At 36.4% G+C, this 18971-nt stretch overlaps 1 protein-coding gene across 2 annotated transcripts in view; it reads left to right on the top strand.

The window, feature by feature from the left end:
* The window catches only part of CLOCK (clock circadian regulator), a 51988-nt gene that overhangs the window by 1577 nt on the left and 31440 nt on the right, over window positions 1–18971 (top strand). For both annotated transcript variants that reach the window (XM_049789943.1, XM_049789944.1), the window contains exons 2-7: window positions 2482–2541; window positions 4572–4720; window positions 9669–9760; window positions 12966–13055; window positions 16339–16459; window positions 18833–18946. In XM_049789943.1, the coding sequence (XP_049645900.1) occupies window positions 2482–2541; window positions 4572–4720; window positions 9669–9760; window positions 12966–13055; window positions 16339–16459; window positions 18833–18946 (626 nt within the window). The remainder of the gene's footprint in view (window positions 1–2481; window positions 2542–4571; window positions 4721–9668; window positions 9761–12965; window positions 13056–16338; window positions 16460–18832; window positions 18947–18971) is intronic.

The following is an 18971-nucleotide window of genomic DNA, read 5'->3' as shown; positions in this document are numbered from 1 at the left end:
AGTAACTTGAAATCTTGGCACAGTCCTTCCTTTCTTATGAGATAAACAGTGGGAATGTATACTCTACCAGAATTTTTTTGTTTTTGTTTTTTTGTGCCACACCCGTTTGATACTCAGCGATTACTCCTGGCTAAGTGCTCAGAAATTGCCCCTGGCTTGGGACCATGTGGGACTCTGGGGGATCGAACCACGGTCTTTCCTTGGCTAGGGCCTGCAAGGCAGACACCTTACCTCTAGCACCACCTCACCGGCCCCACTCTACCAGAATTTTAAGACCTTCTAAAGGGCAGAAAATTTCCCTTGAGATCTGTTTTGTAGCACTATCATTCCACAGTCAAGGTGGAATCTGCGTGTGATTTCATAAGAAAAGATGCTGCACAATTAGATATGGCTTGGTATTGTGTTTCTGAGTGATTGCCACCTCCCATTTCAAGCAGCATGAGATCTATAGATGATATATGTTTAATCATAAATCAGTGGTTCTTGATGAATTTGTTATTTCCTAATATAAGTGATAAGAGCTCTCTTCAATAAAATGCATATGCTTGCAGACTTGCATAGTTATCAATTCTTTCATGCGTGACCACCAGGATTTAACAGTTGCATATAATATTAGTAGTGACTCCAGCAAGTACTTTCTTGACCTTATAGCCAGTGAAAACTATGGTTTAAGAAGAAAATTGTGAATTTGTATAACACTCAGAAATCACTTGGAATATTGCCCTTAGGTCAACTACTAGTACTTTTCATCTGTTAAATTGCTTTTTTTCTAGACCTTCCCTTGATCATCCCCATCTTCTCATTTAGGTCTTAGCTTCTAAATCCCCGCTTCACTTCTTCCCTGACTAGCCAGTGACCAGCCAGTACAAAACTACCTCTATTTTTAAAATAATAAAACTTTATTTTTTTTCTACTGAAAATAAAGTCAAGAGCAAGACCTTCTGTGAACTACACTATGATGTAACTATTTACAAAACAGATTCTAGCACAAGAGTGTTAATAGCTGTAAAAAAAAAATAAGTATATTTCTTTTTTATTAATTGGTTTTGGGCCCATACCCAGGTATACTCAGGACTTACCCCTAGTTCTGCACTCAGATCACTTCCTTTTTTTAATACTAATAAATTCTTTTAATGAGACATGTGGTTTCAGAGTTGTTTATGATCGAGTTTCTTTCTTTTTTTTTTTTTTTTTTTTTTTTTGGTTTTTGGGCCACACCCGTTTGATGCTCAGGGGTTACTCCTGGCTATGCGCTCAGAAATCGCCCCTGGCTTGGGGGGACCATATGGGACGCTGGGGGATCGAACCTCGGTCCGTCCTAAGCTAGCCCTTGCAAGGCAGACACCTTACCTCTAGCACCACCTTCCCAGCCCCATATGATCGAGTTTCACTCATACAGTATCCAACACCCTTCACCAGTGCACATTACCAGTTTCCCTCCCGCCCTCTTCCTTGCCTGCCTCTCTGACAGAAATTCTCTCTCTCTCTCTCTCTCTCTCTCTCTCTCTCTCTCTCTCTCTCTCTCACCCTCTCTCTCTCTCTCTCTCTCTCTCACCCTCTTTTTCTCTCTCTCACCTCCCCTCTCCCTCTCTTTATTTTTTCTTTGAGACATTGTGATTTGCAATATTATTATTGAAGGGTTATCATGCATATCACTTTATCTCCTATTAGCACCCAATTATTGTCCAGAGTGACCATTTCCAACTATCATTGTCATAGTGGTTTCTTCTCAACCCTAATTGCACTACCCTGTGGCAAGCATTCTACCATGGACCCGTCCTCCTGGTTTCTATTGTCTTTGGATATTATTACCACTATCTTTTCTTTTATATCCCACAAATAAGTATGATCATTCTATGTCTGTCCATTCCCTCTGACTTATTTCAATCAGCATAATATCCTCCATAAAGGATCTCTTCTGGTGGGGCTCAGACCATATTGGGTGCCAGGGATCAAACCTGGAACAGCTGCTTGCAAAGCAAGTGCCTGCCCTACCTGGTGTATATCTTTATGGCCCTTCAAATTAAGTATAAATAATGGGAATATGTAATGTAAGTATGTTAAAATATTTAATACAATTGAATATTTATCTAGTACACACTAAAATTAGTAGTAAACATACTTTGTTAAATATTATGATGGTTGAGTGATATTAAAATAGCAAATGCTCTGGCTTTCACTGGTTCTTAAATGTTTTAAATAATTTAACTTCTCATTACATTTAAAATTCTTGCCAATTATATTATTATTACTTGATATAGTTGGTAGGAGCTTTAAAACTCACATATGTAATGAAATATATAATATAATTAAACATAGCCCAACTTACTGTTTTAAGAAACCATTTTGAATTTGATTTTGTGCAATCCATTAATTCCACAAATTCTAGGATAGAAGTAACCTGATTCAGATGTCATTAGGATTATTGCTGCTTAGTGAGTCTGCTCTTATTTTCTCTATCAACTTCTTTTTCTCTTTTAGAGATGATGGTAGTATTTTTGATGGGTTGGTGGAAGAAGATGACAAAGACAAAGCAAAAAGGTATCTCAATTTAAGTTGTAAAACTGTAAATGAATAAATGCAATAGTAAAAAATCAGTTATAATAAATTTATGAAAGCTCTCTGCCTTAAAGTCCTAACAAGGAAGAAAGACTGAGAATATCAGAATAGAGATTAAAAATTTAGTACAGTAATCCTCTTATCTTTTCATGAGTATATGTCATGAGTATGTAATGTATAGGTGATAATTACAGGGCAAACCAAGATTTCATCGCTTGATTAAGATAGGATTTGCCTGATTCACCATTGTAAGTACACAACTTTATTCTCTAAAAGTTACCTTCCTACATTAAGCAGATTTACATGTATTTATTGAAACTTCAGATTATAGTCTGTTTCTTTGTAATTGGTTAGAGGGTTTCTTCCCTCTTTTTTACTTAAATTGTTCTAGCTTTTAAATATTAGGAAGTCTTATACAGTTGACCCATAAGTCCTTTGACATACTCTGTTCAACAGTAGAAAGGAAAGCAATGAAAGAAGGAGTGATTGAAGAGGTACCATTAAATGGATGTGGGAATGAAACAAATAATGGTGATGGGGCCGAAGCGGTGGTTCAGCGGTAGGGCTTTTGCCTTGCACACGGCTGACCTAGGACAGAACGCGGTTTGATTCCCCGGTAGAATTCCCCATGTGATCCCCCAAGCCAGGAGCAGTTTTTGAGTGCATAGCCAGGAGTAACCCCTGCATATCACTGGGTGTTGCCCAAATACCAAAATGAATTTTTTTGGAGAAGAGTAATAAGGTGATTTGTCAGAATTAAATCATATAATCCTTAAAGATTATATGTCAATATAATATTATTATATACATTATAATTGTATTATAATATATGTTATATATAATATATATTATAAATATAATTATATAATATGTCAATAAAACTGTATATTACATACAATTGTATTACTCATAAGCAGTTTTATTTGTTCCATTTCTTTACTAAATACCTTTCCGTGACTTTTCAATATTTATTATTACCCATGTTATTCCCAGCACGAATACACTTGAACATAAAAAGCACATTGGGGAGAGCATAGCAATAGTACAACAGATAGGACATTTGCCTTGTACACAGCTGACCTGGTTTGATTCTCACTGTATCCCTTATGATCTTCCAATCCACACCAGGAGTGATTCCTGAATGCAGAGCCAAGAGTAAGCCGTGAGCACTGCCCGGTATGGCCTCTTACATGCAAAAAGCACATACTCTACCACTGAGCCATACTTTTCGTTTGGGATTTAAAACTTGCGGGAGGGAAGGGGCCAGAGCCATAGCACAGCAATAGGGTGTTTGCCTTGCACGTGGCCAACACCCAACAAACCCTTAAATTCCCAGTATCCCATATGGTCCCCTGAGCCTGCTAGGAGCAGTTTCTGAGTGCAGAGCCAGGAGTAACTCCTGAGCACTGCTGGATGTGACCCCTCCCCCCAAAATATAAAATCTTGCAGGAGGTTGCCAGGGCGTTTGTTTGTTTATTCAGCTTGTAGCTGACCTGGGTTCTATCCCATATGGTTCTCTGAGTCCACCCGAAGTGATTCCTGACTGCAAAGCCATGAGTAGCACCTATGTACAACTGGGTGTGGCCACCCAAAAGAAAACAAACAAATCTTTCAGGAAATGAATAACCTCCTGTTTAATAGTTTTTCATAGTTTCTGTGCATTATTGGTACTTTCTCATAATGCATCTCAGTATTATTCATAGTGAACTTTTGAGAAAAATAAAAGTCATGGTAAAAAATTGATTAAATAGAACTTGAGATAAAATATAGTTCTTTTTGCCTTATTGTGATTTCTGTAAGAATATGTATACCAGATGCTTACACATACAAATGTATTTAAATTAAGAAGCAAAGTGTGCCCAAGTTTATTATTATTGGTAACCTAGGAGATAAATATTTCCACTTTTTCAGTAAACTTCTTGTATTGTGTGCCAAATTGAGTATTATACTGAATTGTGTGTGTAACTAAATGGATTGCTTAAAAACTGCTTTTTTATTTCTCACTTCACTAGAGTATCTAGAAACAAATCTGAAAAGAAGCGTAGAGATCAGTTTAATGTTCTCATTAAAGAACTGGGATCCATGCTACCTGGTAATGCTAGAAAGATGGACAAATCTACTGTTCTGCAGAAGAGCATTGATTTTTTACGAAGACATAAAGGTAAATGGAATGTTAACTTTGTAAAATGTTTTTCTGAAAAATTCTCTGTGATTCTTTGTAAAACATTTTTTTTAATGACAGATTTTCACTTAACACATGTCACACAGAGAAAATTACGTGTATTTACAGAAGCTGTTAAACAGGGACAATTGGAGCATAATTTAAGTGGAAAATAGGGTCAAATGTGAATGACAAAAGCCAAATCATGCAGGCTTTATCTGTCATATCTAATTAAATATATTTATTGTGGTGCCAAGGATCAAACTCTGACACTGACCTACATTCTTCACCCATTATATAATATTTGAAAAGATTGTTTCAGAGTTTGCCTAGTAAAATAGTATTTTAGTTTTAAAATTATTTCTTTTTTTTGTTGTTTTTGTTTTTGGCCCACATTCGGTGATGCTCGGGATACTCCTGGCTATGCCCTCAGAAATCACTCCTGGCTTGGGGGATCATTGGGATACCAGGGGATTGAACCACGATCCATCCTAGGTTAGCGTGTGCAAGGCAAATGCCCTACTGCTTGCTCCATTGCTACAAACACACACACACACACACACACACACACACACATGTGATTATTTCTTTTGGGGGGTCACACACACACACATATTACTCCTGGCTCTATGCTCAGAAATCGCCCCTGGCAGGCACGGGACCATATGGGATGCCGGGATTCGAACCACTGTTCTTCTGTATGCAAGGTAAATGCCCTACCTCCATGCTATCTCTACAGCCCCGTGATTATTTCTTAATTGAGAAAAATTACTAAATGAATTGTGAAAATAGAAAGTATGTCATGTGTTTTGGTAACAGATAATAGATGAAAAACTTGTAAAAGGTAAAAGAACATTTCTTTTATCAGAAAAAATGAAACTACAAAAATTTTAAATTCTTGAGTAAAGAAATTCTTGGGAATTTCTAACTAGGGTTTTGTTTATTTCTTCCTAACTGACCTTAATAATGGTGTCAGCAGCCTAATTTATGATTCACTTTTCTTTGAAAATTATTTCTGTTGATTTCATAAATACTATTGCCCCCACCCTCTCTGCCACCAGTGAAGCAATTTTTTTTTCCTGATGTCTCATCTTTATCTTTGAAGCAGAGGAAATTTGTTTTGTTTTGTTTTGTTTTGTTTTAAGGCTACATTCAGGACTTACTCCTGGGTCTGCCCTCAGTAAATTTCTCTTGTTAGTGCTTGGAGCACCATATGGGATACCAAGGATCTCACCTGAGTCAGCTACATGCAAGACAAGTACCATACCCACTGTACTGTCTCTCTGGCCCTCAAGAGTGGAAATTTTAATCTATTTTCTGTTGGCTTCCTTTTCCCTTTGTTTGGCTTATGTTATCACTCTACTTCATTCAGCTTTCTCTTCATTTATCTTTTTGGTTTTTGGTTTTGGGGCCACACACAGCAGCGCTCAGGGGTTACTCCTGGCTGGCACGGGGGACCTTATGGGATGTCAGGATTCTAACCACTGTTGGTCCTGGGTCAGCTGCTTGCAAGGCAAACGTCCTACTGCTGTGCTATTTCTCCAGTCCTCTCTTAATTTCTCAAACTAATTTCTTTCTGCTTAATTTTTCATTTGCTAAATCATACATTTTCTATGCTTTTGTACACTTCCCTTTTGTTGCATCTATAGTGCGAGCTATTACTTCCTCTCTATTAAACCACTAAATCTGTTTTTATGGGTGGTTTTGTTTTGTAGACTTGTTTCTTTGGTTTGTTCTGTCTTGAGTCTATATCCATTGGTGGGCTAGGAGTTACTTCAGACTCAATACTTATGAATTACTCAAGACAATGTTCAGGAAACTATACGGTGATATGGATTGAACCTAGGACTTAGCCTTATGAACTCTCTTTATCTGTATGTTTAAATACAAACTTTTCCATCTGTGGTTTCTAGAGAACATCCAGATCATTTTTATACCTCAAAAACTAAATTTATTTTCTTACTATCAGGTCACCTCTTTCATTTCTCTGTATTCAATTTTTTGGGGGGTTGGGAAGAGTACTTTTCACTTAGAGATCACTACTGGTGGGCTCAGGGTACTATACATGGTACAGGAGGTCAAATCGGGTGAGCTAAGTTCCAGGCAAACGTGCTACCTGTTCTTCTGTTACTCTAGCTGTCTTTTAAAATTTTACACTACAATCCTTTCACTTCTTCAGGACAAAACCCTGAAAACTTTGGAATGTTTTTTTGGTTTTCAGCATGGTGGCATATTCGTCATGCTCAGGGGCTACCATGCCAATTTTGTTCTGCAGAGAGGAGAGTTCTGCCTGGTATTTTTAGCTGTTTGAACTATCCCTCTGCTCTGCATATTTATCTTCCTTACTTCTTTATCAGAGATACCATGCCAGAATTTGTTGCTTTATCTAAAAGCATGTCAGTATTGCTTGCATTTATTTTTTATTGCCACCATTGTGATTATATTTTACCTCAACAGGACTGTATTTTCAATAACTACAATAGTTATTGTTAGGTATGATGCTTAGTACTTCCATTAAGTAAATGATTGTTAAATACAAAGTAACTATGCATTTGTTTCTCTGACAATTTCCCTGTGACGAAAGATTAATTTTGGCATTAAGTAAATTCTTTTTTTTTTTTTTTTTTTTTTTTTTTGTGGTTTTTGGGTCACACCTGGCAGTGCTCAGGGATTATTCCTGGCTCCAGGCTCAGAAATTGTTCCTGGCAGGCACGGGGGACCATATGGGACGCCGGGATTCGAACCGATGACCTCCTGCATGAAAGGCAAACGCCTTACCTCCATGCTATCTCTCCGGCCCCGTAAATTCTTATTTTTAACAATGAGCATAGTTCTCATAAAATTTTATAACATCCATTGAAAGAAATTTACTTTATTTTTGTTTTGGGGTCACTCCTGGTGGTGTTCAGGGGTTACTCCTGGCTCTGCTTCCAGAAATTACTCCTGGCAGGCTTGGAGGACCATATGGCATGCCAGTAATTGAACTGGGGTCAGCCATGTTCAAGGCTAATGGCCTACCCGCTCTATATCATTATTTTGGTCTCTAAAAGGGAATTTTTATTTTTCATATTTATTAGAAGCCCATTTACTAAACTTCATGAGGTTTGCTTATAGATTAAATCCTTTTTTTCTGAATGTGTGTCATTTATGTGAATTTGTAAAGCATGTCTATTTTCTCAATTATAGCTAGCTATACTTACTTTTCATATTCTAGTGTAGATATTTCTAATAAGCTAAACTTGGAGTGATAATTTAACTTGATGTGTATTGATAAAACTTTAAATAAAAAATCAACATAAGCTTAATGCATACTTCACACTACAAAGTAAAATATATCTTGTACAACATTAACTGGCATATATATTTTTATTTTGTCTATTTGTTTTCAAGTGCACATTAAAAATAAAGGTATTGATTTCATACATAGTTCAAATTTCATAATTCCTAAGTTGCTATCTTTAAATCTGTTAGAAATATGTAGAAAATTAAACTCTAATGGTATTAAATATGTCCCCAACAAGGAAATTTGTGGATATTTGATCAGTCACTTACTAAGCACAATCACTCTGGGATAATTAAGGTTTTGTTAAATCATAATTTAGTTTCCTTAATTGAGACAAAATTCAAATTGGGAGGAATCTTTCTGTTTGACATTAGGTAGGACCTAAAAACAGGTTGCCTGACCTTCTAGATTCTTTCTTCCATAAGTCTGTTTTCTCCATAAGTCTGTCTACCTATTACCACTGGAATGGTAAGGAAATGAAGAGGATAAAGAATTTCTGACCTGCTTATTCTGATTCTTATTTGATTGCTTGTTAAGTAGGAAGAAGTCTAACTAAGGCCCTACCAGCAGCATAGGATATCAAAGTTTCCAGAAAACAATTACCGTAATTTCCGGCGTATAAGATGACTTTTGAAACAAAAAAAGTCAACCGAAAATTGGGGATTGTCTTATATGCCGAGTATATCCCGAAAAATGTTTCAATATGCCGCTAAACAAAACAAAACAAAGAAAAGAAATCGGGCTGCAGAGTTTCCTAATCTCTTTCTTGGGGGCTCCCAAACAGTACTCAGGAGATCTGGGAGCCACTTCTGGCAAAACCCAGCTAACCGTGTTTGTGGTTCAGTGCTAGGGTCCGAGGATGGGGTGTTGTTTGGTTCATGTAGTGGGGGAGATTAACTGACGCCACCGGGGAATTGCCAGAAAAGGTGCCTATGATAAGGGACCAATCACTGCTAGGCTGCTCGGACCACCTTGGCTGCTCAGCCAATCAGAGCAGGCTTTTTATGCATGCAAATTAGACAATGTTTTGGACCCGAATCTACACTGTAAAAAGCCTACTCAGATTGGCCAGAGTCAGAGAGGAAGTCTACTACAGTATAACCTTTGAACCTTTGCTTGTTGTGATTGGCTCACTGTGGTACATACAGTTGCAGCACAGGAACGTTCTGTCTGATACAGTGAATATAGGCCTAAACCTATGTTTTAACTGCAAAATTAGGGGGTCGTCTTATGCGCCGGAAAATACGGTAAGAGTGGGGGCCAGAGAGCTAGCATGGTTGTAGGGCATTTGCCTTGCATACAGAAGGACGGTGGTTCGAATCCCGGCATCCCATATGGTCCCCTGAGCCTGCCAGGAGCAATCTCTGAGCATAGAGCCAGGAGTAATCCCTGAGCACTGCCGGGTGTGACCCCCAAGTTCCCCCCAAAAAATTAAGAGTGGATTTTCCAAAATATCAAATCCAGGAGGATTATTTGACAATTTTTAATCAAACCATGCAGGACCCATTGATACTTACCTAGATAAATGTTATTTTCTGTGGATCTTCTCTTTAGTGTGGAAGTAGAAAAAGGAAACTTTTAGGAATTTTATATCTGCTGCTCTTGTCAACCTGCCCTGCCCAGTGCTTGGAGTATGAACTAAAGTGTCAAATAATCTGGTTACAGAAATCACCGCACAGTCAGATGCTAGTGAAATCCGACAGGACTGGAAACCTACATTCCTTAGTAATGAAGAGTTTACACAATTAATGTTAGAGGTATGTTGAAGCATTTTTGAAAAGTTATTTACCTAAAAAGCATGGGGGTGATTAATTTTAGGGTAGTAAACAATATTTATATTGAGAAGTCTTAATGTAAATCATTAAAGTATATCTTCAACTAAAAATTCATCAGTGTGTTGTATGCAAATGTACCCCATTGTAAAATGTCAGATTTCCATATTATCTGATTTTTTTGAGACAATAAAAGTCAGAATACTATTACTACCAAGTTCTGTACCTGAGACTACACTAATGGCATTCACCAAAAAACAACATAAAATTTGTGATAATTGGGACTGGAGCAATAGCACAGTGGTAAGGCGTTTGCCTTGCACTTGGCCAGCAAAGGATGGGCCCCTGTTCAAAACCCGGCATCCCAAATGGTCCCCGAACCTGCCAGGAGTGACTTCTGAGTGCAGAGCAAGGAGTAACTCCTGAGCGCCACCAGGTGTGACCCGAAAAATCAAAACAAAAAAATTAGTGATAGTTATATTAATAAGATATACTTTGAAAGACAACTCTTAATTTTTTCCTGATTTTTGATCAGTTGGGGTTGTCAGGATTTACTCTTGGTGGTACCTAGACGACAATATGTAGTGTGTGTATCTTTACATATAAAAAGTAGGGATTCAATTTTATAGCCAATGAATTCTTTTCCATATGTCTTCTATAGTGATGAAAGAATCTACTATATAAATGTCAGCCTTGGAATGAGAATTTCTTCTTTGTCTTACTCTCATTTGCATGTCTAATTTTCTCCTTCAAGGCTTTTTTTTTTTTTTTTACCATTTTGGGAAATTACATTCTTCAACTGAAAAGAGACCTAGGCTCTGTCTCCTTTCTTGGGTTAAGACTTTGTCAAGAGGCTGATGGAAATTTTTCTCTGCTTGGCTTTTGTCTGCTTTGATGGAGAAAAAGAAAGACTCAGGTTTATGTCATTAAAGATGCATGTTATTTTGATAGACTCAAAATATTATGTCATTCCACATTTTTTAGTTCAGTTCTTTCTCTTCTCAGAAGTACATCTAAGCTCTAGCAAATATGTTGAGAGCAAATGCAAACCTTCATAGTAAATACTAGCTTGTTTTTAGAGATGATGCAACTAAACTTCACAGGAGAAAAACATATTCTTAGCATCAATTTTTTTACCCTATGCTTTGGAAACAAAATAACAAGGATTTTTGTACTAAAGAATTCTGTAAGAACAAGTTCTTACAACTACTTAGATTAACAGGTAGCCAAGAAAAAGGGTTTGTCAGAGCCATTACAGAACACATCAACTCTAAACAAGTTGTTTATCTGGAGTTCTCTGTTGGTCACTGATACTGCTGGACCTTTGCCTTTCTCCTATATCATACCCACACATGATTGCTTTTGTTCTTTTTTATGTATGTCATTTACTGATGTTAGGTGATACCTTATTGTTGCTTTGATTTGCATTTCTCAGGTGATGATGTAGAGCATTTTTTCCTATACCTTTGGCTATCTAAAAGATACATGGCTATCTTTTTTTGAGGAAGTTTCTCTTCATCTCTTGCCCTCAGTTTTGGATGGAAATGACTTTATTTTCCTGTTCATTTTCAAAGCTGCATCATATATTTTGCTTATTAACTGCTTGTCAGATAAATGGTTGATGTGTGTAAATGTGTGTGCTTATATATATATATACACATATACATATATATATATATATATTCTCCATATCTGCAGACTGTCTTTATTTTGTCCATTATTTCCTTTGTAATGGAGGAGCTTTTTAATTTGGAGTAACCTCATTTATCTTTGCTTTCATTTGTTTGACCAGTGACATTGAATCATTGAAGATCCTCTAGATTGAATACGAAGAGTTCTGCCTGTATTTTCTGTAATATAACTTGTGTATTTGGGTTTGATATCAAGTATTTAATCGATTTTGGATTGACCTTTGTGCATATTGAGAAAGGAATCAGTCATTTTTACATGCAACTGACAAGTTTTCCTAACAGTTGTTAAATTTTTTCTTGCTTTACTTCATCCTTTTTCGAACTTCTTCATTGAAGATTAGCTGGCAAATCCTCATATACCTGAGCATATGTCTCTGGTGTCTGAATTCTATTCTGTTGGTGTGAGAATCTGTCCTTGTTTCAGTAATACACTGATTATACTATAGCTTTGTATTATAATTTCAAGTTGGGAAAAGACAAGCCCCCCATCTTTTCTATTTCTTAGAATTGCTTTGGTTATTCAGGAAATTTTATTATTCCATATAAATTTTAGCATTTTGTCTATGTTGTCAGTTCCTTCTCAGTTGACTTTCTTGGTGGCAGTTTTTTTTTTTTCCTCTGGCAATTTTCCTCATCATTAGTTTAAGACAGGGGTCCTCAAACTTTTTAAACAGGGGGCCAGTTCACTGTCCCTCAGACCATTGGAGGGTCTGGCTATAGTAAAAACAAAACTTATGAACGAATTCTTATGCACACTGCATATATCTTATTTTGCAATGAAGAAACAAAACAGATAAAAATACAATATGTGGCCCGCGGGCCATAGTTTGAGGACCACTGGTTTAAGATATTGATAATTCACCCCAAGGAGTTGTCTTTAAAATGCTTCTCTTTTTTGTAGACTCATTTCTTAAAAATTCTATGGGATTCTCAGTGATATTTAGTGATAAGTACAGAATTGTTTAATTATGTCTCTTGACTTCACTCTTGACTTATTTTTCTGCTTCAGATTTCATTTGTTTCATAGCTTCCCTGATTCTTCCAAGGGTCACTGGGATTTCCTTTAGTTCCTCTTTCCTTCAAGCCCATTTCCTTCCAGACTGCTCTTAAGTGTTCATTATGTCTGAGCCTCATTTTTAAGGCGTTTCTTAATCTGACTTTAGCCTCCATTTTTGCTTTTTTTCGTTTTGATTTTCTTTCCCCATCACTTTTAATATATACAAAAGGGTGGTGATGTTTTCCTTTGTGTGCTAAAAACACAGGTATAATGCATATGATAAGGTATATTATAAACTGCCTGATATATAGTGATCTTTCCCCCTACAACCATTTAAAAATGCACAAAAACCATACCAAGATGCTGTAAAAGGGAAAAAGCTATCATTTTAATTGCTCTGGAAATTGCCATGAGTTCTTTGTCATTTAGTTCGATTTTTATATCTCTCCTGTGAAGTAAACATTTTTCTTTTCATTTAACTGACCATTATGTTTAATTTCAGGCTCTTGATGGTTTTTTTTTAGCAATCATGACAGATGGAAGCATAATATATGTGTCTGAGAGTGTAACTTCATTACTTGAACATTTACCAGTAAGTATAACACTACTGTTATCTCTCATCTTTTATGCCCATTTATTTATTTATTTTTAAAGTGTCCTCCCAGCAGGGCTGGGGTTGGGGGAATAGAAGCATCTTCTGGTGCTGATCAGAGTGTGCTTTATGGTTCAGCATTCTGATTTCGTGGTACTCAGTTTTCTTCAGCACAATTCCCAGGACCATGCTGGGGAAGTAAATCAGGGTTTGCTTAGCATGTGTTCTACCACTTGAGCTATATCCCCAGCCCTTAAAGCCAATTTTAAAGTTTCTAAAGCTCTATAAAGGAAAAGCAGCTCTGAACAGTAGATAGAATGGGGATGAGATCTTTGAACCTCTATTAGCAAGACTTTCCTTGGGTCAATTTTATTAATCTTTTGTAAGTATGTCCAAGAGTGACCACTTGAGTCCCTTGTCTTCCTTTATTCTCCTACATTTTGTCCTAGTGTTTCCTTTTTAATCAGAATGATAAAGGGCCAGAGATGTCTCAATGGGCTACAATGCTTGTTTTCATGAGAAGAATCAGGTTCAATCCCTGGAACTGCCTAGTCCCCCAGCACCCTAAGATTGATGGAATTTTGCTCCAAAACATGACAGCTTGCTGGAAATGATCCAGGTCTGCCTTTAGTTTAAAAATCTATAAAATTTTATAACCTAAGATTCTTTTATTTTGCTTAAATGTGTTCCAGAAACAGTATATTAAATTTGTCATATAATACAGAGAAAATGATCAACCATGTTAGAAAATTAAGGAAGTTCAGAGCTGAAGTGCCCATATCAAGATTTTAATAATTCTTTTCTTTTTGACTCTCCTTAACTTGGTGATATAAATATATCACCAATATATATAAGCAAGCCAGTATATTTTATCTTATAAAAATATGATAATGAGGAATCAGAGTGATTTTACAGAGGTTAGGCATTTGCCTGGCACACAGCTAACCCAGATTCGATTCTTGGCACCCTGTATTGTACCCTGAGCACCAGTAGGAGTAATTTCTGAGTGCAGAATCCTTTTTAACTCCTGAGTATCTCTGGGTGTGGCTCCAAAACAAACAAACAAAAAAGTGATATGCAGAAATGCAGCTTATAAAATTTTAGTTAAACACTAATTATGAAAGTTTAATTAAAGTTCCAGAATTTTGTTCATTATGCCTGTACAAAGAACACAACTATTTGAAAACAGTATATTTAACACATATTTATTTTTCAAAGATTTAGTTCCTATAAATGACTTTAGCAGTTAACTATACTTAGTAATAAGCACTAAATGAGTTTTATTTTTACAGTGGATTATGATGTTAAGAGAATATTTTTTTAAAGTAAAAAATGTAATTTGTCTTTGAAAAATGGAGGGTACAAATAAAAGTGAAAAGAGGGGAAGGATAACCCCATTCATGGGATAATCAATCCTCAGACTACAAAAAAGAAAGAATGTGACTATTTGACTATATGAAAAGCAGTGAAAAAAAATTGGGGCCGAGAGATAGCATGGAGGTGGGCATTTGCCTTGCATGCAGAAGGATAGTGATTCGAATTCCGGCATTCCGTATGGTTCCCTGAGCCTTCCAGGAGCGATTTCTGAGCATAGCCAGGAATGGCCCTTGAGCTCTGCTGGGTGTGACCCAAATCCCCCCCCCTCAAAAAACAAACAAACAAACAAAAAACAACCCTTTTCCTACCTTCTATTGAACTTTTTTTATTATTGTCTGAAGTTGGTTTGTTTTTAAACAGGAGAGCTCTGTTTTCAAACAAGCTGCTCGCAGTGTTTAAAAAAGAAATGAAATGAAAATGGAACTACTTTGATTGAAACGGGGAAGATCCCTCTATTTCCCTGATTCTTTGCTCATCTCCAGTGTCCTTGAGCTTCCACTTCATTCCCAGGATTCCTTAGAGCATTGTGACTATATTGAGAATCCAAATAAAGTCAACTGAATGAGGAAGGAAATATGAAGTCACTGAAATTTCCTGGTCAATGTTTTGTTTGTAGGGTGATATAAATGAGTCCTGTCAGTACTATGCCATGAACTAGCCTTGCATGCTCCAGAAACATAAGTCCCAGAAATCAAACTTTGAGCTATTTCTATGGTCCATAGTGGTAATTAAGAATAGGAACTGGGGCCGGAGAGATAGCACAGCAGTAAGGCTTTTGCCTTAGACGCTGAAGGACGGTAGTTCAGATCCCAAACTACCCCCGAGCCTGCCAGGAGCGATTTCTGAGTGTAGAGCCAGGAGTAACCCTTAAGCGCTGCTGGTGTGACCCAAAAACAAAACAAAACAAAAGAATAGGAACTGTTTTATTCATCTTTGGTGCCAAGCTTGATGCTTGCCAAATTACTGTTGGTTGATAAATCATAATTAAAGCCAAAAAAGTTTTAACAATGATTTTAATGTTTAACATATTGCTTGCCTTTGTTACTTTATGTTAAAGGTGAGATATTTTGAGGCTGGAGATATGGTTCAAGTGGATATAGTATATGCATAGCATGTATCTATTCCCACATTCAGTCTCTAACCCCCACACTTAATTCCATGTACTACCAGGTGTGAACTATTAAAATCAAAATAAGATTTGTTGCTAGTTAGATACAGAGTAGATGTTTGGAAAAGATGAACTAAAAAAGAATACATAAGACAGTTAAAATAGTCCCAGAGTTAGATCTCTTTAACCTGCAACTAGTCCTCCTTTTTGGGGGGAGGGGGGCTTGGGGGCCATATTCGGTGATGCTCAGGGGTTACTCCTGGCTATGCATTCAGAAATTACTCCTCTTTTGGGGTGACCATATGGGACACCGAGGATCAAACCAGTTCCCTCCTGGATCTGCCGTGTATAAAGCATAAGCCCTACCCTATTGGTCTGGACCCGTAGTCCTTGTTTAAGGTGTATGCCACCATAATTTGCCTAAGGTTTGAACATGGTAAAATTACGTGTTTAGCTAAAGATCTTCCTGCTCAATTCTCTTAGTCCATTATTAAACGTTTGAATTTGGTGAAATCCATCTTGACAGTATCTGAAACTTTTCAAGTCATTTTGATCGTGGCTTTGATGACACATACAAGAGGCAAAGGGAATCTTTACCTTTTCAGATCTTCTACTTTCTTTTGATTTTTTAGTTGCGCTCTATAATTTAACATTTGTAAGTTTTCCTTGATAAATAATAGTTAAATATATGCTCATATGATGTTTAAGATTTGTTATTTATATAACCAATGTAATACTAGTTATATAAAACAAATGTTACTTGAATCACGAAAATTATTTTTTAAACTTCTTTTGCAGTCTGATCTTGTGGATCAAAGTATATTTAACTTTATCCCAGAGGGGGAGCATTCAGAGGTTTATAAAACACTTTCTACCCATCTGCTGGAAAGTGATTCATTAACTCCAGAATATTTAAAATGTAAGTATTTAAATTTAAATATTTAAAATGTAAGTTAGGGAAAGTTAAATGTTTGTAGCATTTTCGCATATTTTTCAAAGTTTGTGGCAAACCATATATGTCTAAATTAATGTATGATATCATTCCATATGATGTTATTCCATATAAACAATTAGCTTCTTAAAATATTTATATGTAGAATTAAATGACTGCATTGCAAGTTTTAATTTTATTAGATAACTTAAAATACCACATTTTGGGCTGGAGTGATAGCACAGTGATAGGGTGTTTGCCTTGCATGTGGCTGACCCGGGACAGATCTGGGTTTGATCCCCAGCATCCCATATGGTCCCCTGAGCCTGCCAGGAATGATTTCTGAATGCAGGTCCAGGAGTACCCCTGAACATCTTTGGGTGTGGCCCCCAAAAACCCAAAACTTAAAAATAAACACCACATTTTTGTTTTATTAATTGTACCATAAAAATTATATTTTAGGAGCCAGACTGATAGATCAGCAAGTAGGGCGTTGCCTTGCATGCAACTAACTCGGGTTCAATTCTTGGTATCCCATATGATCTCCTGAGCCTGCCAGGAGTAATTTCTGAGCACAGAGCCAGGAGTAACTCCTGAGTGCAGCTGGATGTGGCTCAGAATGCCCTCCAAAATTGTATTTTACATTAAAATAGGAGTTTTCAATATACTTTTAATTTTTTAATAAAATAATAGTGTATTTAATAAAAAATTAGTATCATTAACAACTTAGACACTAAAAATAGAAAATATAAACTGATTTAAAAATTATTAAAGAGGGACCGGAGAGATAGCACAGCAGTAAGGCGTTTGCCTTAGATGCAGAAGGACGGTGGTTTGAATCCCAGCATCCCATATGGTTCCCTGAGCACTGCCGAGCGTGACCCAAAAAAAAATAAAAATTATTAAAGGAAATTCTTTATAAGAACTAATTGAGATTTAGGTAGATAAATCTAAAGTGTCAGGCACTTGTATTATATTGTAAAAGTGTTGGAAAAATAGGTGAAAATAGTCCCTTCCTTTAAGAATATTATGGTAGCCCAGAGTTGGTCTTATGCCAGAAAACTTCAGCGATAAGGTCTCCTTGTATTTAGGCCAAGGCTGTTTCTTTCCATTTTCCCCATATTTTGCTGGGCCTATGCAAACTACAACAGTTGCCACTTTCACATTATTTTTACTATATTTCTTTAACTCTTATCCCGAAAAGAAAAAAAAAAGAGCTTATTAAACTTCCTGCTGGTGCTTTAATGAGTGCATTGATAATTCAATAATTTTCAAAAATATACTTGCTACTGAACTTTTTCTTCTTTCCTTTTTCTTCCATCTCTTTAGTTTTTCTTTCTATTTTCTATTTTTTTTAACTTTGCTTTTGGTCATCTTGAAACAAATGTATTTTGATCAGTTATATCAACTATGTGATGCATTTTCTTTAAATAAATTTAAAAAAAAGAATACTATGGTAAAATCAAACATATCTTTTTGACTCACTGGAAGAAATGATTTATCAGAATACCACTTATTCTTTGCTAAATTAAACTGCCCTGTGCAGAGTCTGAAATTATTCAACACAATTTGATAAGCGTATTTTTGTTGTTGTTTTTAGACTACACCCAGCAGTGCTCAGGGCTTACTTGTGACTTGCAGGCTCAGGGGACTATATAGGATGCTGGGGATTGAACTTTGTGCAAAGAAAATCTCTGCTCTGCTATTTTACAAGCCCCATAATCAGATATCTTTTTAAGAACTTTTTAAAATTTGTATTTCTTTGATAATACTTAAAGTATTAAAGACATTAAAGTATGTGAAACTTCAAACTCTATATAGCACACTGATTATCCCAAGATTTGAGATTATGTGCATATGGGTGTTTATATGTGAATAGAAAGGTCAGCCTGTCAAAAACAGTTGAGAGGAGACAAAGTAGTACAGCAGTTAACTGGCTAGACTTGATTCCTGGAACCACATGGTTTCCTAATTATGCTGGGTGCAACTCTGGTGTACCCTCAGTACCACTAAAGTCGCCCGAGTATATGAGAACTGTAGAGCAAGAGTAGCATCATAGCCTCAGCTCTTTCACTGATCCACCGGCCTGCTTGACAGAGAATCTCACTAGTGGGGTCCAGGACCTCCTGAGCAACCCCTGCTTGGGAGTATACTTGAAACTTATTGATAATTTTTAAAAGCCCAAATACTTCTGAGACTTGGCCATAATATTTCATATATTAATAAATGCCCAGCATTGAAAATTAGGTAGATGTTGGTAAGTTAGGGTAAACTGTTAGAATTAAATTGTATAGTTATAAGTCATATTGTGTGATATTACTTATTGTTATGTATTACAATATATATTACTTTATGTTTCAGCAAAAAATCAATTAGAATTCTCTTGTCATATGCTTCGAGGAACAATTGACCCAAAGGAACCATCTACTTATGAGTATGTGAAATTTATAGGAAACTTTAAATCTTTAAACAGTGGTAAGTTGAAATGCTTCAATTGTGA

This window comes from Suncus etruscus, chromosome 16 (genome assembly GCF_024139225.1).
Source record: "Suncus etruscus isolate mSunEtr1 chromosome 16, mSunEtr1.pri.cur, whole genome shotgun sequence".
NCBI lineage: Eukaryota > Metazoa > Chordata > Mammalia > Eulipotyphla > Soricidae > Suncus > Suncus etruscus.
Note: the sequence above shows the minus strand (reverse complement) of the source record. Positions and strands in the feature narration are given on the sequence as shown.